A 26621-nucleotide genomic window follows, 5' to 3' on the forward strand; every position below is an offset into this window, starting at 1 on the left:
TGAAAACAGTTATAAACACATCTAGGAGACCCTTTGCTCGTGTTTTTGAGACCTTACAAATATAGCCCTGTAGGGTTGCAGGGTACGAAGCCACAGGTAAGACAAAACCCTGTCCCCCTCCTTCAGAGCCTTGGATATATCGGATTTGCATTTTCAGCGAGGTCCATAGTGACAAATAAAAAAGAACAAAAAGTAAAAAGTAAAGTAGAAGATATCCACCGAACGCCAGCGCCGAGCTCCATCAGGCTGAAGATGAAGATGATCTTCTATCGAGCCACGATCTTGTCCACCTCATCCTTGGCTTCCGTCCATGTCTCCAGGTTCTTGCGAGCCCAGTCCAAGTGACAACGAGCATATGCGACCTAGAAATCCATATTTAGTCCGAGTTCTGAACCATGTAGTGTGACATTCATACCATGTATCGTCGCAGGTCGGCTTCTTTGTCCTTCTGGAAGCGCTTGAGGTCATTCAGCACACCTGCGCTCGCATCCTTGACGTCCTTTTCAGACACTTCTAATGCTTGCTCCAACTGAAAATCGAAATTAGTTTTAGAATCATCTGAAACATGCTCCACTGTCCACATACCTGAATCAAACTTTCTTTGGTCTTTCCAATCTGGTCCCGACGCGTTCGTTCGGGATCTACATCCGCGAACCCGTGGATAGCATGGCTGATGCGACCGAAGATTTTGTTCGCCACAAAGGTCCCGCTGGATGACTTCCGATGAGCGGGGGAGCCTGCTACTGACGGATCAGACCTCTTTTGTCCTGCGATCTGCGATGCAGGCGGAGAGCTCATGGAATCGTCGTGAGTAGACGGGAAGCCTGAGTCAGCTGACATGACGGGACCGTTGCCGGATTCGCTGCTGATGGCGGATGAGGTTGACAGGGAACGAGGCTTCGTCCCTCCAGATTGAGGGTTGGTCCGGTTGAGGTATTGCTCGATGCGCTTGGCTTCGAGTTCACTGCGCTCAAGGGAGTCTAGTAAGGTTTTCTTCTTCGACAACTCATCACGAGTCATTTCTTGTTGTACCCGCTTGAGCACTCGGTATCGTAGCACTCCGCGAACCACACTAGCAAACTGAGCACTCTCCCGCATAGGTTCCGCAAAACTTGCGCTTAAAGCCGACGATAGTTCTTCGGTTTCGATATAAGAGGTATCCGCGGCCTGGCCGATCCGCTCAATGGCGGCAGCCACTGTTGGTGACTGCTCAGAAAGGGAAAATCCGTTGTACCGCGCTCCCAACTCCATGAGGTCGGCTGAGAGCCCAGACAAATGCGAGAGAGTTCGTCGATTGACTTTCTCAATGTTGCCCTGCAAGAGTAATTCCAGCTCCCGCGTAGACGCTTCAAAATTGATAAAGTAAGGATCCAGTTCTTGCTCGCTAAGCTTGCGTGACTCGGGAGGGAACCGCCCGAGGATCTCAGGTCCTGGAAATGAGGGCGGCTCTTGTTCATTCGGTGACGTGGGCGACACTGCATTTCCGCCAGCTGTAGTAGTCCCAGCGCTGGGCTTGAGCTTTGCGGATGTAGACGGAATCGGGAGCCAGCCATGGGCTGGTGTGGGGTTTGCGGGGTCAAGAGGTGGCGCTTTGAGGTTATTCTTCGGGACCGATGATGCAGGATGGGAGCTCAAGACCTCACTCTGAGCAAAACGTTAGTTAATAAACTCGTACCCAGGAACATCCGGGTCGAACCCACCCAGCTAACGTTGGGATCAAGGAATCTCCACCACACTCCATCCTCGCGGACCTCCTTCATACGCCTACAGCGGTTGAGGAACACACTGAGCATCCGCTTTCGGAGATCTATAATGGCCATATCATCTTTAGCTCTCGTGGGTTTGGCAGCATAGTCCGCCATGCTATGCTTCTCGGGAATCGGCGGAACGACCAAGGTGGGATGCAAATTGACCAGAGTTTGTCGCAACGATGCAAACTCGGAATATCGACGGCGCACTTCCAGGTCCTATCAACACTCAGCATTGTACAAGTATCCGCCGGGCACCGTTCTCATACCGCAGTCCGGATTGTGTAAACAATAAAGCTACCGCCGCCCTCATGATTTTTCCCGGCATCTGTGATCAAGATTGGCATCTCGGGATTTTCATAAAGGATCTGTTCAATCCGGCTGTCATAGACGCTCTTCCGAGGGTATTGTTGGCTGGCGGCACCATACTCGGCCTCATCCTCGGGATCGCTGAGGTCTTCGGCATGGGTGATGTAATCGGGAGGCTCACTGCTGGAGTCGCGGCTAGATGGAGGAGTTGAGTCGTGTTCGTAGAGAGCTAGCTGCTGTGAGATACTGTTCCAAAGGCAGAAGCATTAGGGTGGGAACAGAGCGGAGATCTTACGGGGAGAGAGTGCGGCTGAATGTAGGGAGTCGGATAGGCCAGACTGATGTTGGTCAAAGGCCCCGTAGGGATTGTTATCTTCGTCGTTCCACATTATGAAGGTATGGAGGCTTGACAAGGCCAACTAGCACCGGAAACAGAGTTGGAGAAGCTGTGCCTGGGGGATCTGCGGGGGGAAGTCGTGGTGTGGCTGGTGCAGGGCGGTGTTGGCGATTACGTCATGAAAGAGGCTTGAACTTCAATGTTCATGGGTAGGATATGGGCAAGACACACTGTACCCAGGACAGCTGGGAAATAGATGTCTTTTTGGCCCAGAATAGGTTGTGATGGTTCCAGCTTGACCCAGACTTCCCTCACAACTTACCGAACAGTGATCTAAAAGCGGCCGATGTATATAATAATGTTGCAGGCCTGGACGACTACACCACGATATTTTTCTCGGGGTGCTGGTCAAGCGTAATATAATCCGAAACAAGGAAGATACTCTACACAGCAAGGATTCCGAAACAAGCTTCATTTGAGGGTAATCAACTAATAAACAGGTGATGCATGCCGAAGGTTGCATGTATGGCAAAAGGCTGAAAGTAAAGAGCCTCGAATGCGAAAATTTGCAGGTTCTAGAACTCATAACCGACTCCCTGCATCTCAAAGCCTTCAGATATTGTTCCACCGTGCCTGAACAAGTATCAACGTCATAAAGCTTTCTTTTTCCATGAAATGACCTTCACATGCCATGCATCAGTTCCAGCGCCCTGTCTCTCATTTCCGATCGGCATCCCGAGAGCCTACAGCCTCGCGTGCGCATCGTTTCGCCCGCTCTGCATTGCGCATGGCTGAAAAGGCCGGGTCCATTCCGTTAAATGAGCTCTGAGCACGTCGTAGAATTGGCTGGGGCGGCAGGCCAGGAGACTGTGGAGATTGCGGAACAGAAAGAGAGAAAATTCGGCGAACGGGCTCGTCAGAGAAGGAAGTAGGGCTGCGCTCGAAGCCAGATCCATCTCTCAAAGTATGAACCTCACTGATGCTAGATGAACGGTTTACGCGACTAGGTCGCAGCTCCTTGGCGTTAGGCATATTGGCATTGGGTCGGTTCTGGCGGCGTTGACGTAGGTTTAGAAACTCGTTGACGGAGCCACTAGCAGAAGTGAGAACCTCAGATTCAAGCTCGTCTATCCTGAGGCGATGTTCAACTGGTTGGTCCGAAGCGTCACTTCCTGGGCCCGGGACAAAGTTGGGAACAGTGGTACGGGTGAGGTTGACTCCGATAGGGGAACTTGTAGAGGACGAGTTGCGGCGAGAGACCCCAGCTGAAATGTGGGTAGAGTGTAGACTGGGGCCGAGATCAAGAACGCTGATCTCACTCTCACTCAGGACCGCAGCACGGGATCGGATTGAGGTTCGTGTCGAGTTTGGAACGGTGGGACCAGGTTCTCCATTGGAACCCAGGTTTTGAGTTGGGACGGAGGTCGCGCATTGATAAGGCATCTCAGCTGCTGGATTAGACTTGGAACGTGTGGACTCCGTTATCTTGAGACGCAAGGCCTCGAGCCTCAGAAGCTCAAGTTGGTCACTGGCGGTCTGGAAAGCCAAGTGTCTGTGAGAGTGGTCGGAGTTAATATCTGCAATCATAGACGTAGCACTGGCAGGGCTGACGTTGATAGCCTCTGGACATAATTCAGATAACTGGGGATTGAGTTGGCGTGGCTCATGCCTGAACAGTCCCCGACGTTTCGGAGAAGGTGCAGTGCGTTTCATCTCTGGGATAAGTGCGTGGATGTATGGAGATTGGGTGATTAAATTGAGAGGAGCGTGGCAATGAGGAAGCCAGATTCACGGAGGGGAATACTCGCACGCACATAGCCCTAATAGGGAAGGAGGGACTCTGCAGACTGGCACCTTCCTCTTCCTGGCCACATACCTAGGTAACTTCCTATTTGCTGCATCTTCATATTGAAGCTATACACATTACCCCTTCCATACTACATGTGTGTCTGCTTCCTATATGGAGTTACATTTAGTAAATGAAGGGTTTCCTTGATCCAGACCACCAGTGACTTTTGGATACCGTGTATTTGATAGGTGAGTTAATACGGGTCTTTTCAAACCGCATGTATATGCTCAAATTCGACGCAAGTAATGCTAAGAATACTATAGATGCTTGTCAATCTTTAATTGGCTGCACAACTTGTACAACTTGGGGAACTTCACTCCAAACATAGGATGAGCACCAGCGCATATACAGTGCCCAATTGCTTTAGGTCTAAGAAACCAATGTTCAGCCTTTTGTATAGTGCAGCATGCGCTTCTGAAGGATTGCAGGAATAATTATGTAAGTTATAGGTGAGACGGGTCTTGATTACTTAGTATTGAAATACTACTTCAGAAGCAAGTCATTGACATTGAATCAACTATATCCACATTAACATTAACTTAGGTCCTTGGAACAATCTCTGGTGGTGAACTGGACCGCTATATGTGCACAAAGGTGGGAGAGTGACGGAAAAGGGCAGCAAACTATACAGAACGAGGTCACCTTATGGACACACATTGGTAGTAGCCATTGCCGACGCAGACTGAACCTAGAGCCTGGACATATTTCGGTGTGATCTGGTACAAAGATAGGAGGTCATTGACAGCCTGTTTCTCACGTATAGATTATAAGACCTTGGTGAGGTAGTTGGGTGATGAAGAAGTGATGAAGAAGATAGAGTGAAGTGATGAAGAAATGAAGAAGTGATAGGGTGAAGTGACCTTCTGAACGACATTCAGTGGACCTACATTAGCCTGAGTTTGGCCTTATTCTTACTTTTCTTTGAGAAACTGATTGAAATTGAAGCAAGAAACATTTTATTTTGTATGGGCCACCTGCCCATCCCCCTCCCTATGTAGAAAAACACCCCCATCCCCCCATCCATCCCCTCCCTTTTTTTTGGTTTTTTTTTTTTTTTTTTTATATGTTCGTATTATTCATGGGTCCGAGGACATTACGTCCTCGGACCCCACACGCAGCTCCACGACTGGGAGATCATCGGAGGAATCCTCCCCCTCACCCCCAGAAGTGAGACAAAGCTGAAACTGAGGGTCGATGTCCATGCCACCCCATGGACATCGACCCTCGAATATGCCATCTTCGGTGGCAGCATTACCACCGGTAATCTGTGAGATGTCGTGAGCGGCGTCGAACGACCAAGAGGGTTCCGTGAGCTTGCTGAGGGAGCCGACCTGCGACCCCCCATTCTCGTGCTCGAAGCCGATTTTCTTACCTTCGCTGCCACCGTCCTCCGAGCCCGAAGTACTCTCCTCGGCAGAAGAGTACAGGTCATTGCCGAGGGAGTCTTGCCCCCGGCTCACTCGGGGTGCCACCCCTGCCCCGGCCAAGGCAGACGACCCCTTGCGGGGTGCGCCGCCGAGGACACGACCGCCGTCCTCCGAAGGTGATTGGGAACCACCGGGGCTGCGGGAGCCGGAAGAACTGCCAGAATCACTGGCCTCCTGGTTCCGGTATCTTTCAACCAGCTCCCGCAGCTCCTGGTTGCCCAATGCACGATCGGAGCGACGGCGGTAGAACAGGAGGTAGGCACCCGACGTGATGATCGTCTGCAAGTTTGTAACAGTCTTCGCAGACGTATCTGAGATTTATGTCAGTAAAGATTCAAATTAGCATGTCAGGGGAGGGGATCGGACCGTTGCAGTAGACCCAGGCACCAGTCACAAAGTCCTTGATGAAGGCAGTGTAGTGACCGCCAAGCATTGAACCCACGTGGTTGTCGACGGCGATCAAATCGTACACCACACTCTTTCCACCCGTGGGGCCTTCCACTCGGCTGCTCAGATCCAGTCCCTCAAAGGGGAAGTCGATGACAGTGCTGATCTTGTGCCCGTTTCTGCCGCGGAATTGGCTAAACCGCTTGAGTTGGACGACCATAATATCCGGGGTTCTCCACAGCTCAAACTTCTTGGTGGCTGAAACGTGGGTCTTGCACTGAGGACAGAACCAGCTATCTGCCTGAGAAAGAATTTCCTCCTTGCTGAACTCGTCCAGGCATTGGTCGAGAGAGAAATTTGCTTGCTTTGGCTTCTTCTGGCTTACCGTCATAGTGTGATCAAAGACATTCCTGATGTTCATGTAGGTAGGGCGACCACGGACCTCCTCAGAGTCATGGGGCTTGCCGCCGAAAAGCGAATCAAAGGCATCAGGGGTCCAGTCAAGCAATATGGCGTCACCTTGGTGAAGGAGCGATCGTGCCGAGTTCGGTGTCACATCTGATTCATCTGTATCGACGTCATCATCGACATTGTCATCTGCGGAGTTTTTGGAGGAAGCATCATCGGATCCCTGGAGAAAATTAGCGAGCTGAATCTGGACGGACAAGACAGCATAATCAAACCTTAGTAGAAGTGGGAGTAGATGGGATGCGAGAGGAAATGGAGGGGTAGTTCTTGGTCGTAGAGATGTTGCGTCCATCAGGCAGAGTGGCATTTGTGCTCATGACCGTTACATCAAAGAGTGACAGCAGTCTGGCGGGAATCTTGCCAGCAAGAGGATGCTGGGGAGACTTGACAGATTCAGAGTCGGAATCCGACTCGTCGGTGTCCTCTGCAGGCTTGGGCGCTTGCTCGGCTTGCATGGAAATGTCGACGATGCTGTCTTCGCCGTCAACAGACGTCGTTTTGATTCGGGAATCCGCTGATCGTGCATCATCCTCGTTCGTAACCACAGTGTCAGAGTCATCAGTTGCGTTGTCGTCGTTTCTGTTCTCTTCGGCAGCCAGAAGGTTGTGTGTAGTCATATTATTGGCCTGGTTCAGGAGCTTGCGGTAAATCGCCTCAAGATCTTGACTTTCTTCACTAGAAAGACGTATGAAGGAGGGGATTCCGAAAAGTTCACGAGTGGCCTCTTTGTTCTTGCGCGGGACAAGTTTGCGGTGGAAGACGGGTACAAGGACTGCATCTTCGTCGGAAGTAGAGTCAGCGGAATTAGCAGGTTCTGGAAGAGGACCAAGATCAAAGAACACAATAGTGTCATCTTGTCCAATGCGTAGACTGCCAAAAGTATCGTCATCGTCGCAGAAGGTTTGCCAGAAGGAATTGTGCAATGTTTCTGCTGCAAAGATTTGGTCCCCATCAATTCCCATCTTTCCGGCAACGAAGTCCTTCCAGACCTTCAAGGTATCGTTCTCATCAAGCCGAACTTTCAGAGATACGGGTGGGCCGTCAAGAGGATAAAAGATAATGGTCCGATTGATGAGCATCGGACCCCTTGGGATGGGCACAGTGACCATTGTGAAAGGGTCCATGATGATGCTGGTCTTCTCACAATTGTGGCAAATCAGTGTTGACTTGTACATTCCGGCAAACAGGTCGGTGATAATGGAGGCGTTGCGGGCCTCGTAGAGATCCCAGCACTTCTTTCCGAATTCCTCAAGAGCCTTGCGATCGTGAATCATCTCGTCAGTGGAATCAGGGATGACAGTGGCTGGCTTGCTGCCAACAATGCGGCTTAGATCTTCCGACAGTGCGTCAAGGAGGAACATGACAAATTCCTGGCTGTCATGTTGTTCGTAGCCAGCAAAGTCTTCACGTTGCCGACCAGCGGCAGTACGGAACCGATAGGGGGTTGACAGATCTCGGCTGAGGGTCCGATTTGTAGAGCTCCTGAAGCAAGTTGGCCCATTGCTTGGCAATGGTGCCGCCGCATCCAAGGACATTGGTAGGGTTCAACTCTGGTTTGTACAATCCACCTGTGGGCCAAGATTAGCATCGAAAGACCTCGTTTGCAGTGTCCAACAGTAAGAATGTGTAAACTCACTCAGGAAGTAATAAGACAACTCCTCAATGCTTCGCACACATTGCAACGCAGAGTTCATGTAACAAGTGTTGCCAAGATTCTGCAATCCCACGATAAGCTGTTTGCCCTTCCGACCACGAGAGATGAGTCCCCTAATTGGATCGGGTGGCAAGGTAGGGGTAGATCTGCCACTCGGTTGTGGGCTCTTCAGTGCGACTTTAGCGGCAGATGCTTTGGTAGCAGCATCGGTCTTGGGCTGATCCACAGGGATACCCAGACTCTTCAGAGTTTTGGCAGAGGCTTCGGACACCCATTCTCCACCTCTGGAGCCGCCAACCTGTTCCTCAAGAATAACACAATTCGTCACACTGAGACCAGCCATATCCAAGGTCATACGACCGTTGTAGTTTGCGTTTTGGGTCTGATCCTTGACATTTTCAAGCAACACCCGGTGACTTCCCTCTGGAAGATCGAGGAAAGTGTTCAGATCGAAAAGGAGCTTGTCATTGGGGTTCGAGATCAGAGCCAACGGAGGAGCTGGCGACTGACTGCGAGAGACAGCTGGGGTGGCCGTGGCTGATGCAGCGGTGCTACTAGGAAGCTGAAGAATCTTCCAAACTCGAACCTTGGTGGACATCTCGATACCAGCCTGTTCTTTGGCATCCTTCAACCATTTTTGGTAATTTGTTTGGCGACTGGCCAGGATCTTGACAGACTGCTTGACGGTTTGTCTCAAGATTGTCGGGGTGGTACCAGCGGCGGGGTTGGCCAATTTGAAAATGGTGAAAATTGGAGGGTAAGTCTCATATTGGATGTTTTCAGTATCGCCAGGTTGGCTGATGTTGTGAGCGTAGCGAATGATCACAGGTGACTGGTCAGCAAGGCCGTACCATTTCTGGATCAGGTCCCAGCCATGTTGCGGGATTATGGCGAAATCCAGAGCATCATGCAAACCGGGGCGCATGGGCACAAAAGTTTCACCGGTTTCGTCTTTGAAGTTGGGCGTCGCTGGGTCGGTGTCGAGCATTATGTTCAGGTTGTTGACGGGACCAATGTCGCCCTCCAATGATCCTTTGTCAGTGTGGTCCGCATGAGCCGCAGTGCGTGCAAGCACCTTCTTCAGCCAAGCCATGGAAACAACAAAGCCCTTTTGTCCTTCTTTCAGCGGCGCGGTCATCAGCGCATTCACCTCCGCCACCTGCTCGTCGATTGTAGGAGTATCATCTGATTTGGGCGATGCTGGTCTGGACTGCTCATCGGCTGAGGGTACGGATTCTGTCTTGCCATTGCTCAAAGTGGTGGGATTCGTGGATTCATCGTTGGTGCCGTCGCATGTGCGGGGAATGATGTATGTGCGCGTGTTATTGGGGACAGTGCTCACACCTCCTTCCGGGTCGGAGTCCGTAATCTCGGATGCCGGGCGCTTCTCGCCGGGAGAAGGGGATCGTCCATGAGTTGGAGGTGTACCCTCTCGAGTATCGGAGGGCATATCGGAATGGTCGCTGGAGAGGGAGAGTCCGGCGGTCGCGGTCGCGGGGGTGAGCGAGCGGCCAGGCGGGCTTCCGGACTGAAACTGCAGATGCGCAGGCACGTAGCGAGGCGGGGACGACGACGAACTCTGGCCGCGGGAAGAAGAGGAAGATGTGTGGCGAGAGTGATGTTCGGAGCGGCCGTGACGTCGAGCCCGAAGGCCTGGACTGGTGCGAGGCTCTGGGGAAACTTTTCGTCTCTTTGGTGAAGACGTCGTGGCGATGAGCTGCGCACCTCGTGTCGCAGCTCGGGGCAACCAGGGGAAAATGGAAAATGGGATCAAAGCAGCACCCTTACTTCCTTTTGGTGGAAGTACAAGGGGATTTAGGATGTGAACGAATTCGACTGGCAGAAAATCTGAAGTTTAGTAATTTTTTTTTTCCGGAGCGGAAACGAAACCCAGGGCTATCCACATACAGACGACCAGCGCTTTGGGAGATGAAGTCAATGTTAAAGACAATTAGTGAAACAAAAAAAGTAAGAGTACGAGAAGTTATGAAAAGAAATGAAAGATGTGTATGGGAAGAGAAGAAATGAAAGTTGGAGAGTTCACAGCTCTTATACTTGAAGGTGGACTACTGTTGTATTCAGAGTAGTTCACACAATGGGACTCGTGAATGGGATTGATTGTCAATAGCTATTGTGGTCTTAGGGTTAGGATTCTAGTTCTGTTCCTATTGTAGTGCTATTGCCATCCTATCGTGCTATTGAGCTATTGTGAACAATGAATTAGGGCACAATGCCCGCTCACTGTAATCAAACAAGTTAGCCCTAGAGCCCTGCAGAGTATTCAAACAATTATGGATTTGCTAGCATAGAATTCAGAAACACAATTGGAAACATATTATTTTCTCACTACGGTGTGATATGTACATTGAAAGAAAAGCAAAAGAAGAGACAGAATAGAAAAAAAGAATAAAAACAACCATCTCCAGGGCTGCAGATCAAGGGACCACCATGTAACGCCGATACATGTTGTTGTTCTCCGCTCCGGACAGCAGGAACTCCACATCAGCCCGGTAGGATACAGGGCTAGGGCCATTGCGACCCCAGGCAATGACAGCATTGAGGTCACCTTGGAATTCATTGGTGAGGTGGAGACAGCTCTCACAGAGCATCAGTCCACAGCCACGAGATTCTTCGTCACAGTTCACCACATCTGCGTAGACATCGACTGGCTGAATTGCCTGGCAAGTCCCGAATGCAGGCTCTCGGCACAGACTGCACCATTGGTAAGTGGTAAATGGGTGGAAAGGGCCAGCCTTCCCAGTTTCGGGGTCAATCAGAACCTCGTTTGCTTCATTTAGGAGTCTCAACGCATCAGCTCGTAAATTTTCTTTCACGGGTGTAGGCACAGTTTGTAGATCGAGAGTGTCGTGGGAGCATCGTATAATCTTGAACCGATTGAGTGTACAGGAGATACACATCCGGCTCTGTTCTTTTCCTTCGGCATTGTGACCATCCTGAAGCTCAACGATCGTGCCGTCACCAAAGATCAAGACCTCTGGGTAACGAGGGCCGAGGCCATTGATGCCAAATGCAAAGTTGTTGCACCAGTTGCAAGGAGGGAATCCTTCTCCGTCATCTGCAAGAAACTGCACGGGATGAACAAGCTCAGTCCAGATTCGTTGGGTGTTCGTGAACTGCAAAGCAATGGCATTTGAGACCGTGTCTTGATTAGGTGACTCAAGGGAGTCGGAAATGTAAATCGGCGAGGGCTGTCTCTCCGGGATGTTCGGGCTGTCATCGTCTGAATCAAAGATCTCAATCACCTCATGTGGCTTCGGGACCTGAACAACGGGGGGCTGTGCGTTGCAGAATGGAGAAGAGGGCTCCCAAGAGTCGTTCTTTGCGGGATTGCTCTCTGGAAGCTGGACGTTCGATTCGATAGCTGGGGAACTGACTTGTTCACTCGGCTTGGGTACCTCAGAGACCTCTGCTTGTTGGGTGCCATGTGGTAAGTTGAAGCTTTCTGGAGAATCAATTTTAGGAGAGCTGGTTTGCTCAATCGCCTTGGATCCCTCAGAAACGTCGAGTTCTGGGGTACCATGGGGTGAGTTGGAGGTTGCTGGAGAATCAACCTTTGGAGGACTGCTTGGCTCGCTTGGTTCACTCGTGGAAAAGAGTGCAAAGGGTGGGTATCTAGCTGGTCCAGCAATACATTCGAAGCCATGGTTCCTGCATGAGAGGCAGGGTTGGGAATGGTCGTAATCAGCGTAGCGATATGAACAAGTATCCTTCTTCCGACCTTTGCAATTCTCGCATGATCGCTTCCAAATGGGCGGGGGGCTCACAACACAAAAGACATCATCGATTTCACATGTTGTGCAAGGATAGGCGAACGGATTGGGGTCAGATGCAAGCGAGCATTCCATGCCTAGTTCTTGACAGGCAGCGCACCCTCTAATGGGAGGTTGGTCCTCAGCGGGCACATTCCCAGTCGGATTGGATGTCTCAGCCTCAATCTGGGTGTCTGTTTTCTGTGGTGATTCTGACGCCAATTCCTTGTTGCGGCGTCGAAGGCTGTATCGTGAATTTGATGTGTCTATCTCATGATTGACGGCCCAGTATCTGTCCCAGCTGTCGGGCTCACTGTGCGAGGGCGTCGAAGGAGGGACGGAAGCTTCTCTTTCCGTGTCCGGACCCAGTCTTGAACGGAATGTAGAAGTCGGGGACAAGCTCTTGGCCTTTTTGTCGGGTTGAACATCTTGATCACTATCATATAGAAGAGATAACTTGCGCTTGGTCGGTGTTCGCTTGCTTGAAGGGCTGTAGTCTTCATCTTCGTCATTGTCATGCCACGACGCAATGACAGCGGCGCGCTTGGAGGCACGCTGTCTCAAGTGATATGGGCCATCGAGATGTGGGAGCATGCAGAACTCGCCCATGGTACGGTCAAAGAGCTGTTGGGCCCGCTCAAGTCTTTCGGGAGAGTATGCCATGGTGGAAGGGTGAATAGCTGCGAGCTGCAAAGAAACAGGTTCGGTTAGAAACTGTCAAAATCGGAACAGCCTCAAGCAGTCAATAATTACATTCTGTTCAGACTAAATCAATTGAGGATATCTGTCGCTCGTGTGATAGGGTTGGCTTGCAATAAATGCAAAGTTACCCTGTGGCGCTTGGGGGATGTGGAAAAGATGTACGAGGATAGATAGATGGTCGAATGTTCAGGTGATGGTGAAGAAGGAATGCTGATATCAAGCATTCAAAGGCTGGAACTGTACATCAGAAATTGAATTAGAAGTGAAGGTGAGATGATAGCGATTTTAAAAAAACTAAGCGGCAGTCCATAGACAGGAAGATGAAATAGAGTAGGTTGATTGAGGCTGTAGATAATACATAGTAGATAATAGTATTCAAGTGTCAACAATAGGAACAATAGAGTTGAATTGGATTGTATTCATGTCTCTCTCGATGGGAACCGCAGCAATAGGAGACAATAGTTATCTTTTGGGACACACAATAGTAACATGTAGTAATACCACAATCAATAGCAAATAGCAATCATATCAATCATATCAATACACACATCCCACACAGACCTTCAAATCCACGAAGTCTCACCCTGGATTCATTATACCAATAGATCCGACACAGTATTCAATGTGTCACTTGCATTTAGTTTACTCCCATAGAGGGAACTGGGGAGACGACGCCATCCGTAGACATGGCGACACGGGCCTTGGTCAAAAAGGTTGTTTGTGCAGGATCCGAGAAGATATAAATCGGAGCGGTCACGGTAGGGGACGGCATGGCAACAGACAGAGAGGCTTCGGAAGAGTCGCCGGGCAGGGCCACTATCGAGGCACGTCGGTGCACGGCATTCTCGGTGTTAAGATTTGCGGCTTCGAGCTTTGCCAGTCTTTCTTTTTTGATGCGGGCCTCACCTATCAGATGGGGGACAAGGAACCAAGTTATGACACCTCCAAAGGCGAGCAACCCGAATATAAGCATAAGCCATTTCATTCCCATCGGGAGTCGCTTCCAGTGAGGCCAAAATCCCCAGCATTGTCTGTAACCGCTTCGGCGGTCCTTAGCCACAGCAACTGGCTGAGCCTTAGACGAGGGGAGTTCGGGGCTAGAAGCTGAGGCGTATTCAGCTTCCAGACTTGGCTTTGTCTCTATGTCAGCGGAATCTCGGTCTGCATGATATTAGCTTCGGTTTCTTTGGTTTTGCTCAACATACTAACCGTATGGAAGATCATCCATTTGATGAGACCACACTCGGTCAGATCGAATATCGGTTTGAGCATCCGCCATAGTAATTATAGGTAGACTAGATCAGAGCGAGTGGGCTTCGTTTTCCTTTCTTGTATTGCGATATAGAGGATGACAAGAGTTGGAAACAGAATAGAAGAAGCTTGTCGGTTAGAAATATGCATCGCGTCAACATCCTACTAGTCCTCTATAGTACCTAGGTAGAGGATGGACTCCTAATTGGGAATAGTGGCGTGTGACAAAATGATAACCCGTTGGACACGGTCCGATCTTCTTCAGTTGCGGAGCACCAAAATGACCATGAGATTACCTATGTCCATATACCACCAATTTAGAAGTTCACAATTTGCATGTGATCAATGCTATAGCTCGAGAGAAGAAAATCAAAGTATACTGTAGATCCAATTATGTAGTTAACTATGTAAACTAACTTTATTGTTCACGGAAGAAACAGGCTAAGCTCTGTCAATGATAATGACAACTGAATGGAAAAGACTTTTCCTTTTAGTGGACTTTTAGTAGACTTCTAGATGTCTTATTAGATACTTCATTGATCTATATTTTATAGATAGTTCTTCGTAATACTATAGCTAGAAGAATAAGAACTAGTTGTGACGATGGTAAGTCACATAGCGGAGAACGACTAGTAGGACTAGGAGTTTTATATGTATTCAAAGCAATTTCATAAAATCATACAGAAGGCCTTCATATTCGAAAATAATCATTCAAATTCATTGATGGTCCTATGGAAACAGGGGCACACATTATTAACAAGAAGCCAGCAAATAGCCGATGAGAAAAACAAGGAGTAAGAGTAAAAAAAAAAGTAGCGCCTGTGATGCAGTCAGTGGCAATATATGAGATCAAATCACCTTGTTTGAACCAAAGCCGTTCTTGAATGCGCCAGGGTATCCATCCATCAACCGGAGATGCAATATAAAAACAAGAAAAAAAAAAAAAAAAAAGAACAGAAAAGATGGCAGCGCCGCAATTATACGCCCCATCCCATGACAATAGCAAATATTTTACCAAGAAGGGTACTCTCGATAGACAAAAGAAGAAAAGGGTTGGCCACGCTAGGCCCGGAAATCGTACATGCGAACTTGGTAGTCATCACCACCCGTGATGAAGCGGCTGTCGCTCAGGCCGATGCAGTTGACAGCTGCGCTGTGACCTTCGTAGGTATCTTGGCCTGTAGGAATACGAGGATCCCAGATCTTGACCATGCGATCCATTCCACCAGACGCAATCCGCAATGTATCAGCAGAAAGAGCCCAAATACCTTCCAGATGTCCAAAAAAGGTGCGAAGGCATCTTCCGGTGCTGGTTTCCCACAGTCGGATGGTTGTGTCCACCCCGCTCGTGAGGATGTAGCGCGGGGGTTCGATGCGGTCTTGATCCTGGTCAAAAGAGGAGCCGAAGGGTGAATTCGGGTGAGATGGAGACGTGGCCTCAAGAAGAGGGGAAAGTGTGCTCAGGATGTTGTCGCCACCTTGAGAAGATGTGCCGACGTGGTCGTTCTCGCAGTCAGCGAGGTGGTTCTCCAGTTCAATTTCTCGAGGTAAAGCAATGACTTGTTGAACGGCTCCGATGTGGTTATGGAAGACTCGGATGCAAGTCTTGGTGTCCAAGTCCCAAAGTCGTGCGGCACCATCGTCGCAGGCGGTCAAAACCGTGCGCGAAACTGAGTCGATTTTGACAGCGTTGACTCCCTGTGGGTGGGGAAGAATGAAAGTAGACTTGTCCTTGAAATTCCAGATTTTGACAGTGCGATCGACAGAGGCGGACGCGAGAAGAGTGCAATCAAAGTGGAGGGCGATGACCGCTTCAGCGTGGCCATTGTACTTGGAGATACATTCGCCTGTACGCCAGTTCCAGACTCTTATGCTGCGGTCCAGACTACCAGTAATCAATTTGGTGTCATCGAACTGGAGGCAACGCACCCCAGCGACGTGGCCTTTGAGAGTTCTCATTTCTTCGCCAGTATCTGTGTCCCAGATTTTAACTGTGGCATCATAGGATCCAGTCATCAAGATATTGTCCTCGAACTGCAGACACATGACACTGTCTCTGTGGCCCTTGAAGACCTTGGTTGAGCAGCGCTTGTGTTTCCAATTCATTCCGACAACGAATCGATCCCGATAAACCTCCTTCCACGGACGGTAACGAGTTTTGAAGTAACTCTCGTCCACTTCAGGAGACTGGGGAGACGAGGCACAATGGCGCTTTGCAAGGGCAGCGGCTTCTTCGTCAGATTCCAACTTACGTTTGCCACTGGCTGGAGGTTGGACAGTCGAGCAAGATTCGACCATTGCGGTTTCACTCGACCCAACTGCAGGCTTGTTGTTGCCCCAGTTGGTGGCGCGCAATTCAATCTCGCGCTTGGCCTCACGCAAGCGCTTGCGATCCAGAAGAGGAAGACCCCAACCGCACTTGTTACACTTTCGGCGGATGTGCTGCTCGCACATCCGGTGCCACACCACATCATCATCCGCGAGCGCTCTCCAGCGGGGAGAAACTTGTGCTGCTCGGCACAGTGAGGCCGTGTCGAGGTAACGGAGAATTTTGAAGGACAGCTCCGGAGGAAGGGCAGCGAGGAAATCGATTCGGATGAGTTCGCGGACACTGGCGGAGATGTAGGATAGTTGGGGGAAGCAGGACTGCGCTAGAATTCCCTGGAGCATGAGAGTCCGCTGCTTCGCTGGAGCAGCGGAGAACAACGACCACACATGGGCAATACCCTGTTGATCACTTTGAGGAAGTAGATTCAGCTCGGACTGCAGCTGGGTCATCGACTGTTCATCGGCTTGGCGTCTGCTACATTTTGAGTCAGGTTGATGACGATAGCAGTAGCCGGCATTTACCATGTGTCGCTCGGATGGGGTTGAAACTTGCGAGCGCAGAGGCGCATATTGTCGTGGCTGATATTTTGCGAGGAAAGGAGCCACATTTTGCCTCGCTAGTTCCTCCAGGGTTTGTGTGGTGTTGTCGGTGTCTTTTCGCGGCAGAGAGCGGTTGGAGTCGGCGTTCGCACTAACCCCTGCATCTGGAACAACCAGGCTCTGCTGTGTGGACGAGGGTTCCGGCCTATCGGCCATGGTGGCTGATCTGTTCTCGCGCCGTGAGAGAGGGGACGGCCGCCCGGGCAAGTGATGGACGGTCGCGCTTGATGTACGGTGATAAAGACCAGTCGGTTTGCAGATATCCAAGGTCTCCTGAGTTGAGTAGTTTAAAGAGAGGGGCACGGAGGAAAGATATCGATCTATATCGCAGTGGACGTCCTTGGAAAATTCTCCAGAATCAGGGAGTCAAGAGGGCGGGTTAAGGGTTATCAATTCAGGCGATATGAGTACCCTGAGGAAGATTGAGATAAGAGCGATATCGAGCTTCCAAGGTCAACAATTGAAATCGACTTGGATATTAAAGAGAAAGTACAAACAAGATCAACGGAGGCTTTTAAATCAGAAAATCATCCACGGGAAAAAATTGCACAATTGGGAGGTGTCTTTGATATCGCCATCGATGAGTCTGGGGAATTGCGTGACAAGGGCAGAGCGGCAAATACGTGATCTGGGCGGTGAGGCACGTGACTATGATCCGCATGGCGCCATCTCCACGCCATCGCACCTCAATCGATCATTCCTACGCTTCCGACAGGCTGATTCGTCATTACTTGGGTTGACTGGGGTGAAACGGGGTATTTTATCTTCTGTATGACAGAGACTAGTCCCACAGCCATCACACACCGACACTCACCCTTTGTCAGACCCACTATCCCCAGCTTTGTCGGTGACTACCACACACCCTACTGCGGTCCATCCAAACCTTCTATGAACGGCTTGCCGTGTCCACGATTTAAGTTGTACCCAGAGTATCAGATCTCGACCGAGAACCGATCGAGAACTACTGGTAAGAGGCTGTTTTCCATCCCTTTCATTTGCAAGTCATTTAGGGGCTGGAGCTCGTGCTTCACTTGTCTGCCGTGTAAAGCACGGTCCCGGCTTATTGTACCGAGCTCCCGAGGTCCTCGCGACACCCAGCTCCTAGGTCTATGGGCTATGATGTAGCCATTCTCTCCTCTGGTTGTGTTCAAGTTTACACTGGTCTGATTTGGCAAATATAGGCCTATACTGAAGTGTCCTAGGGTTTTGGCGAAGGGAAAGTCGTCCAATCACCTCCTTTCCCTTGTAGCTGTGTCAATCAATTCACCCTCGCCCCTGAAAGGTTGATCTTTTTTTTTCAACCTAGTCTTATCTTAGTCCGAATGCGCCATTAACAGGATTAATTTATTCTCTCAATGGCGTCATCACAGTCCTCTTCATCATCTATTCGTCCGCAGGCTGGACTGAACGAGGGGGACCACCAATCTCTACCCCAGCTTGACACTCTGATCTCGTATCTGCTGGGTGCCAAACGTTCGCTCTCCTCCATTACCCATGTCTGGCGGGCCAATGAAATAGTCACTGCATCGCACTCGGCATTGGAGAAGAGTGTTGTCCTGTGCTCCCGGACAGGCTTCTTACGCCGAGGCCTTAATGGGCAACTTCGTCTTTTATATGACGTTCGTTCCGAGGTTGAACAGATATCATACCGAGGTCGTGATGAATTTTCAATAGCATTAAAGAACCTGGATGCGGCTGATGCTCGGCTTAAACACACGTTAGATCTGCTCCGCGGGACTATCGTTCACGCATCATTCAGACCTGGCGATGAAGAGCAGAAGTCCCTACATGACTTTGTTGATGAGCGGGGGTTGAAGAGCTACATGCCTCTCTGAAGGCGTCTATTGACCGCACTAATACAGCGCGTGCCGAATTGGACACCTCAAATCATGAATTTGATGACGAACTTCAAGCCATCAAGAAGTCGCTTCGTCATTACCACACAGCCACGAAGTTGGCGTCATCCCGATTATCAATCACATCCTCCTCGTCATCTGCGTCCGATTCCGGCCTTCTCACTTTGTCGTCTATGCCGGGCCAGATTCAATCTCTGGAGGCCCATGCCCAAGAAATGGCCACTCTTTTGGAAGCCCTGGTCCGGCATTTTGATCTCTGTGTCACTGCCGTGAAGCATACAGATGGCGGAGGAGCAGTTGCACGATCGATCACGGGGGATATGCCAGCTGGTGTTGACGGCAGCAACGATGGAATGCCAAACATCGGGGCGGAGATCAACGCCAATTTGAATGCACCTCTTGACCCAATGACTGACGCCGAGTACCAGGAGATGGTAGCTGTTTTGATCAAGGATGCCCCCGAGGCGGATGATGTTGTTATGGAGATCCAAGATCGCATTAATGAGATGGAATCCATATTTGAACAAGTGCAAGCACAGCGAGATGCCCTGCTGTCCATCTCCAAGGCAACGATTGAAGTTCACAGCCACCTATCCTCTCTTGCCTCATCTCGCTTACCCCGTTACATTTCTCAGGCACATAACTTCACGCGGGTGTGGCTTGAAGAAAACGACCGCATTAATTCTGGCCTTGTCGAACTCTCTGATCTGCACTCTCTGTACGACGGGTTTCTCAATGCTTACGACAGCCTGATGCTGGAAGTAGCACGTCGGCGTCATGTTCGCCAACGTGTGGAAAAGGTGCTCCGAGATACCCGGCATAAACTGGACCAGCTCCATGATGAAGATGCCGCTGCTCGCGAAACTTTCCGTGCTGAACAGGGTGACTTTCTTCCGTCCGACATATGGCCCGGCGTTGGCTTAGCCCCAATGCAGGTGCAGTTCACGCGCCTCTCCGGCGGCCAGTTGGATGGTGGTCCTATAGGGCAGAAACTACTCGAGGAACCCAGCGGGGGCGAGTACGCAGGAGCTGCCAAGGCAGGAGTGTCGGATGGAAGTGCTGAAGGAGAACAAATCCCTGACCTGCCGAGACACCTTGTCGAGGAAGCTTATGCAAGGGTAAAGGCACGAAACAAGGTCGCGTCCCAATTGCACACCGCTTGATTTCCTGCGAAGTCTTCGACGCTGGCAGCTCTTTACTTTCATCCAGTGCACATGTTCGTCCCGTCACCATCCGAGTATTACGCCATTTCCATCGGCGTCGTCGGCCTCACCCTGAACTTCCCACTACATATGTAGCTAAGATGGAAATTGGATCTTGGCATCTCGATGCCGCTTCTAACTACTGCATTGTGACAGTGATGATCGCGACTTAAATGACGAAGACACAATAGGTCTGACCTTCCGTCATGCTCCTCATTTATGTTCCCTGCTCGATGCTCGTTTTCTAGATGCATACTCCTGCGCTTTTCGCGGGATGTAAGCACTGTTTGGTGACACTTGTGGGGAATTTATGGCGAGAGGACGGATTGGAGTGACGTCCAAAGAGAGCTCTGATAAGTTGTTGCCTCGATTTTGATTTTATTTCGAATCACTTGTGAATATCGCCATATATGTATGAATATAAGTGATGTCCTCTAAATGGGATTCAGTTTGGAAGAGCTTGCACTAAATATATATTTGTGTTTTCCCATTTCTATCAAGTATAGACCAAGGTATCAAATGCCCAATGCTCCATCCATCCATATATGCATTTCATCATCAAATCATGCCAAGCGGTAGATTGACACAGAGTACAACATTCGCAACTTGTGCACATGCAAAGATAAGGTCATAAAGCTACGGGGGCTTATTTCTTCTTTCTCGACGAGCCAGAAACAAGCTTCTTCTTCAAGTGCTTCGGCATCTTGTTCGCCCGTTGCTCACGCTTTTCCTCTTTCACCTTTGCCTTGTGGTCGCGCTTGGAGTCTTTGTCCTCGAAACGCTTGCCTCGTGGCGGCTTTGGCGCGAATGGGTCTATTTCTTCTCCCTCTGAGTCGGATCCGGAGACGGAGACACCGCCACTTGCGTCAGACTCGGCGTCTTCATCAACAGCATCAGTGGCAGTGGCCTTCTTTTTGCCACCGGCCAAGAGGTCTCCGTAAACCAGGTCAGCACCTTGGCCATCACGAATGCGTTCGGCGTCACGCTCGACATCATACACCTGATCTAGGTTCTGGGGAATATATTGTTGACGGAAGACAGCGGTGTCGACATCTTCAGCCTCCTGCTGCTCATCGTCACCCTCCTCACGGGCAATGAGGAGCTTTTCGATGGCATTCGTCATCTCCTCATTGCCAGCAGTTACATCAACCGGTCCTTCTGGGGAGATGATGAACTGGAACACAGTCCGCTCGGGAAGAGTCAGAATGTTCTTTCGGCGGAAGAAGTCGCTGACGTTCTTGATATCCATGCGCAGGAATTCGAGACTGCGCGGGTGGTCGTGCTCAACACTTTGACTGACATCGATGATATACAGGCGTTCCTTATGGTAGAGAATGTTGTACTCGCTAAGATCAGCGTGCACCAGACGGCATGTCTGGTACATAACACGCATATAGCCCAACAGTTCAATATACAGTGCACGCCAACGAGTCTCGGGTTCGGGAATCTTGAAGTCTACATCCTTGAGGCGGGGTGCGCCCAGGCCCTTTGAGCTACCAATGAATCCCATAACAAGGACGTGCAGACGTAGGAAGATAGGCTCGGGGCAGGGAATGCCAGCGGCATGAATTCTTCGCAGGTTTCGCATCTCCTTCTCAGCCCAAAGTTTGACCATGGCGCGGTTGTTGCTCTTGTTGTATCCTTGACGGAAACGGAACTCTCCAGTCACGTACTTGTCACGATCCTTGAATACCAAGATGCTAGTCTTGTAAACCTTGATCGCACGGTGTAGTGGGGCAGCATCCTCGTCTTCCTGTGAGATGGACATGGCATGGTAGACATTCGCCTCCTTTCCGGTCGACAAACAACCGTGAATTTCCGAGACGAGGCCTCGGTTGATCATCTGCAGCAGAAGCATCCGGGTACGGGGATCCAACACCTGTTCGGATGTGGCTCGGTCTGCTTTATCTCCACCCTTGTCATTGCGCCCCGCAATGCCGGCCTGCTGGTCATCCAGCTTGATCTTTGCAGCATGGCGAGTGAGAGACTTGACCTGGTCATCGACAAACGCGGAGGTGTTCACGGTAGGCTTCTGGGTGTTCGTCTTGGGGTATGTCCATTTCGGTACATTGGAGTCGCTAGCGAGGTCGTTGATTCTGCGTTGGCGGTTGTATGCTTTGGTAAGATCGGAGTTGTCAGAAGACAGGATATCTTCACGATCCAATTCTTCGTCGAAAATGTCGTCGTAGTACTCGTCTTCCTCATCTCCATCCTCCAGCTCCTCGGGCAGAACATGCCCCGCCTCGGCGGAGTCTGCAGTATCAGGGTTCACGTAACCTTCATTAGGCACGTAGGTATGCGACGGCGCGAGGCCATCGGCAATGCCAGCCGCCTGGGCGGTATTCTCATTTGAAGCCATTCTGGGTCTCCAAAGTCGAGAATGTAGAGATTTGAATATCTCCGTCGGTCCCCAAGGTTTTTTTTTTTTCTGTGGCTCAAATTAGGGTCACCGCCCGGCAGAACCCCGCGCCCAACGAGACGCGCTAATTTCGTTCCTCGCGTAGTCAATCTCCAAGGTTTCGCAACACCTACTACGATATCCCTCGGTCTTTGTCTGTTCATTGCCAGATTGATCTGCTGGTGTGATCTTTGTGGCTCATTCTTTTACTCTTGCGCCAGGCGCGTTATGCTGAGGGTATTTTGATTAATCCTCGCGTCGCGCGTTTCTTCTCAAGATGTATGTCAAGCAGATCATTATCCAAGGCTTCAAGAGGTATTTCCAACTCCTTACGCAATATTTATAACTCTACGAAACTTTTGTTGACTTCGCGCGAAACTCAGCTACAAAGATCAAACGGTCATTGAGCCATTCTCTCCCAAACACAACGTCATTGTCGGCCGCAATGGTTCCGGGAAGAGTAACTTCTTCGCGGCTATTCGCTTCGTCCTCAGCGATGCCTACACTCATCTCGGCAGAGAGGAACGTCAAGCTCTCTTGCACGTATGTACCTTGTTACTACTCAAATCTACATAGGTTGACCCCAAGCAGGAAGGTTCCGGTTCCGCTGTAATGTCCGCCTACGTCGAGATTATCTTCGACAACTCCGACGATCGATTCCCCACCGGCAAGCCCGAGGTCGTACTCCGCCGAACTATTGGTATCAAGAAGGACGAATACACTCTCGACCGCAAGAATGCCACCAAGAACGATGTTATGAACCTGCTCGAGTCGGCTGGTTTTTCTCGATCTAACCCTTACTACATTGTTCCCCAAGGCCGGGTGACTGCGTTGACCAACATGAAGGATTCTGAGCGCCTAGTTCTGCTTAAGGAGGTCGCTGGTACCCAGGTCTACGAAGCTCGTCGTTCTGAGTCTTTGAAGATTATGAATGAGACCAACAGCAAACGCGCCAAGATCGACGAATTACTCGACTACATTAACGAACGTCTTGCGGAACTCGAAGAAGAAAAGGACGAGCTTCGAAGCTATCAGGAGAAGGACAAGGAGCGCCGCTGTCTAGAGTACACCATTTACTCTCTTGAACAACAGGAGATCGGTAAGGTCCTCAATGAGATCGAAGAGCGACGCCAGAACGGCGTTGAGGATGCCGACAACAATCGTGACCAATTTATTGAAGGCGAGAAGGCCATTTCTCAGATCGATGCTGAGATCGCTGAGTGCCGGCAACAAATTGAGTTCCTGAAGGTTGACAAGGCTCAACTGGAGGACGAACGACGTGACGCATCTAAGACTCTGGCTCAAAATGAACTCCGAGCCAAGTCTCTTTCTGACAACCAGGCTGCCGCACAAGCAATGAAATCACGCTACGACTCCGACCTCCGCTCTGTTCAGTCTGCTATCAGTGAGCGTGAAGCCGAACACCGGGAAATTCTCCCTCGGTTCAACGGCCTGAAGGACCAGGAGGACTCCGTTAAATCACAGTTGACGGATGCCGAGACATCGCGACAGCGATTGTATGCGAAGCAGGGTCGGAACTCGCGATTCAAGAATAAGTCTGAGCGTGACAAGTGGCTGAACATGGAAGTCCGCGAAAGCCATAATTCTATCAACACTGTTCAGGGTGTGATCTCGCAGACACAAGAAGATATCCAAGACCTAGAAGGCGAGATTGCTGCCTTGGAACCGGAAACTGAAAGCCTGCGCCAGCAAATCGACGGACGCGGTGACACAATGCATAATGTGGATCAACAAGTTCAAGATGCTAAGGATGAAAGAGACCGCCTCATGGATCAAAGAAAGTAAGCTTGCTTGAATAACTAATTGGCTAGAACAGATATTAATGTTTCCACAGGGAACTTTGGAGAGAAGAAGCAAAGCTCGACTCTGTGCTTTCGAACGCATCCCAGGAGGTGGACCGTGCCGAGCGCAATCTTTCGCAAATGATGGATAACAACACTAGTCGTGGAATTGCCGCAGTGCGGCGAATCAAGCGCCAGCACAACCTTGAAGGAGTCTATGGTACACTTGCGGAGCTTTTCGATGTCAATGACAGATATCGCACCGCCGTCGAAGTCACTGCCGGCCAGAGTCTATTCCACTACGTCGTTGACACAGATGAAACTGCTACCACCGTTCTTGAGATCTTACAAAAGGAAAAGGCTGGTCGTGTGACGTTTATGCCTCTGAACAGACTTCGCTCTAGGCCGATGAACATCCCCCGTGCTAGCGACACGATACCCATGATCGACAAGTTGCAATACGACCCCGCATATGAGAGAGCCTTCCAGCATGTGTTTGGCAAGACTATCATTTGCCCCAACCTGCAGGTTGCGTCACAGTACGCACGAAGCCATGGTGTCAATGCTATCACTCCAGAGGGTGATCGATCAGACAAGCGCGGTGCCTTGACTGGTGGATACCACGACTCCCGTCAGTCACGACTGGACGCTGTCAAGGGTCTAGCTAAGTGGCGCGATGAGTACGAGACCAAGAGAAATCGCGGTACCGAAATCCGGAAAGAGCTAGAGAAACTCGACCAGATGATCACCAAGGCTGTTGGTGAACTGCAAAAGCTTGAGCAACAGAGACATCAGGTCCAGAACAGCAGTGGACCTTTACGGCACGAATTGAGGGCCAAGCGAGATCTCCTTCAAAACAAGAAGGATGCTCTTGATGCCAAGCGGCGCGCTCTTCGAAATGTCGAGTCTAACCTTGCGGCACTGAACGACCAAGTCAATGCGTTCCAAACCGAACTGTCGTCGCCTTTCCAGAAAGCTCTCACTAGCGAGGAGGAAGCTCGACTGGAGACTTTAAGCAGCACAGTGCAAGATCTGCGTGGTCAATACCAAGAGCTTTCAGGTCAGCGCAGCGAGCTCGAGGCACGCAAATCGGTGCTGGAAGTTGAGCTCCGGGAGAACCTCAACCCGCGCCTTGACCAATTACTCAACAGAGACATTGATATCGCTGACGAGGAGGTTCAGGGTAACCTGAAAGAGACACAACGTGAAGTGAAGCGCATTAGCCAGGCGTTGGAGAAGCTCAATGCACGACTAAAGGAAGTTGACACCTCAATTGAAGAAGGCAATACTCGTGTGATGGATCTGCAACAGCGTAATGCGGATACCCGACGGGAAATCGAAGAGCTCGCTCGATCTATCGAAAAGCACCAGCGTCGTATGGAGAAAAGCATGCAAAAGAAGGCCGCACTCACTAAGCAGGGTGCCGAATGCGCGGCTAACATTCGTTCCCTTGGTGTTCTTCCGGATGAAGCTTTCACCAAGTACCAGAACACTGACTCCAACACTGTTGTGAAGAAGCTCCACAAGACCAACGAGGCTCTTAAGAAATATTCCCACGTCAACAAGAAAGCGTTTGAACAGTATAATAGCTTTACGAAGCAGCGTGAGACTCTTACTACGCGCCGCTCCGAGCTGGATGCATCCCAGAAGTCCATCGACGACCTCATTTCTGTTCTTGATCAGCGCAAGGATGAGGCCATTGAACGAACCTTCAAGCAGGTCTCACGCGAGTTCCACAACGTGTTCGAGAAGCTTGTTCCCGCCGGTCGTGGTCGTCTTATCATTCAAAGAAAGACAGACCGTGCTACACGACTTGATGACGACCTCGATTCAGATGATGAAGAAGCTCGGCAGAGCGTCGAGAACTACGTCGGTGTCGGCATCAGTGTGAGCTTTAATAGCAAGCACGACGATCAACAGCGTATCCAGCAGCTGAGTGGTGGACAAAAGAGTAAGCATTTCCACTCCAAGTCTGTATTTTGCTTTGCAATTGCTAACTATCTCGCCATAGGTCTTTGTGCTCTAGCACTCGTTTTTGCTATCCAGGCTTGCGATCCCGCGCCATTCTACCTATTCGATGAGATCGACGCCAATCTGGATGCTCAGTACCGGACGGCCGTTGCACAGATGCTCAAGTCCATCTCAGATTCCACCAACGGGCAGTTCATCTGCACTACCTTCAGGCCTGAAATGCTGCATGTGGCAGAGAAGTGCTATGGTGTGAGTTTCAGGCAAAAGGCCAGTACTATTGATGTTGTCTCGCGGGAGGAGGCTCTGAAGTTCGTGGAGGAGCAGAAGACGTGATCGTCGTATTTCCCAGGTGTGCTCTTTGTATATTGTAATCAACATTTGCTTTGATGGACTAGCTGGCTGGCGTATTCTGATACCGAACTCGTTTATTATTCTATTCTCATTCCGATTCTTGCAACGTAGTTCTTTGTATGTCTCAATGAATGGTAGACGACAGCTATTTACCGGCGTCAATGGTAGTGGGATGAAGTATCATAATATAAATTAGACAGGAGGGCTTACA

At 50.3% G+C, this 26621-nt stretch overlaps 8 protein-coding genes across 8 annotated transcripts; 2 read left to right on the top strand and 6 right to left on the bottom strand.

Moving 5' to 3' along the window:
• Positions 1-266: 266 nt before the first annotated feature.
• On the bottom strand, positions 267-2446 carry N7489_007199 (PX and BAR domain-containing protein; the record flags this gene model as incomplete). The annotated part of the gene is made up of 6 exons (XM_056712949.1): positions 267-362; positions 416-529; positions 586-1644; positions 1701-1967; positions 2018-2286; positions 2353-2446. The coding sequence occupies 6 exons, from the start codon at positions 2444-2446 to the stop codon at positions 267-269; spliced, it is 1899 nt and encodes a 632-aa protein (XP_056566664.1).
• A 665-nt stretch (positions 2447-3111) lies between these two features.
• N7489_007200 (uncharacterized protein) lies at positions 3112-4107 on the bottom strand (the record flags this gene model as incomplete). Its single annotated transcript, XM_056712950.1, has 1 exon — positions 3112-4107. The coding sequence occupies one exon, from the start codon at positions 4105-4107 to the stop codon at positions 3112-3114; it is 996 nt and encodes a 331-aa protein (XP_056566665.1).
• A 1212-nt stretch (positions 4108-5319) lies between these two features.
• N7489_007201 (putative ubiquitin-specific protease UBP12) lies at positions 5320-12612 on the bottom strand (the record flags this gene model as incomplete). Its single annotated transcript, XM_056712951.1, has 7 exons — positions 5320-5981; positions 6037-6688; positions 6741-7899; positions 7955-8093; positions 8162-10015; positions 10088-10099; positions 10635-12612. 7 exons carry the CDS (start codon positions 12610-12612, stop codon positions 5320-5322), a joined length of 6456 nt encoding a protein of 2151 aa, XP_056566666.1.
• Positions 12613-13288: 676 nt separating this feature from the next.
• On the bottom strand, positions 13289-13930 carry N7489_007202 (uncharacterized protein; the record flags this gene model as incomplete). The annotated part of the gene is made up of 2 exons (XM_056712952.1): positions 13289-13812; positions 13861-13930. 2 exons carry the CDS (start codon positions 13928-13930, stop codon positions 13289-13291), a joined length of 594 nt encoding a protein of 197 aa, XP_056566667.1.
• Positions 13931-14964: 1034 nt separating this feature from the next.
• N7489_007203 (F-box/WD repeat-containing protein) lies at positions 14965-16986 on the bottom strand (the record flags this gene model as incomplete). Its single annotated transcript, XM_056712953.1, has 1 exon — positions 14965-16986. One exon carries the CDS (start codon positions 16984-16986, stop codon positions 14965-14967), a length of 2022 nt encoding a protein of 673 aa, XP_056566668.1.
• Positions 16987-18185: 1199 nt separating this feature from the next.
• On the top strand, positions 18186-19849 carry N7489_007204 (autophagy-related protein 17; the record flags this gene model as incomplete). The annotated part of the gene is made up of 2 exons (XM_056712954.1): positions 18186-18626; positions 18668-19849. 2 exons carry the CDS (start codon positions 18186-18188, stop codon positions 19847-19849), a joined length of 1623 nt encoding a protein of 540 aa, XP_056566669.1.
• Positions 19850-20534: 685 nt separating this feature from the next.
• On the bottom strand, positions 20535-22247 carry N7489_007205 (serine/threonine-protein kinase RIO1; the record flags this gene model as incomplete). Its single annotated transcript, XM_056712955.1, has 1 exon — positions 20535-22247. The coding sequence occupies one exon, from the start codon at positions 22245-22247 to the stop codon at positions 20535-20537; it is 1713 nt and encodes a 570-aa protein (XP_056566670.1).
• Positions 22248-22563: 316 nt separating this feature from the next.
• On the top strand, positions 22564-26392 carry N7489_007206 (chromosome segregation protein SMC; the record flags this gene model as incomplete). The annotated part of the gene is made up of 5 exons (XM_056712956.1): positions 22564-22601; positions 22670-22829; positions 22878-24088; positions 24142-26039; positions 26100-26392. The coding sequence occupies 5 exons, from the start codon at positions 22564-22566 to the stop codon at positions 26390-26392; spliced, it is 3600 nt and encodes a 1199-aa protein (XP_056566671.1).
• Between the last annotated feature and the right edge of the window lie 229 nt (positions 26393-26621).

Source organism: Penicillium chrysogenum (assembly GCF_028827035.1).
Source record: "Penicillium chrysogenum strain IBT 35668 chromosome Unknown utg000004l_segment0_segment0, whole genome shotgun sequence".
NCBI lineage: Eukaryota > Fungi > Ascomycota > Eurotiomycetes > Eurotiales > Aspergillaceae > Penicillium > Penicillium chrysogenum.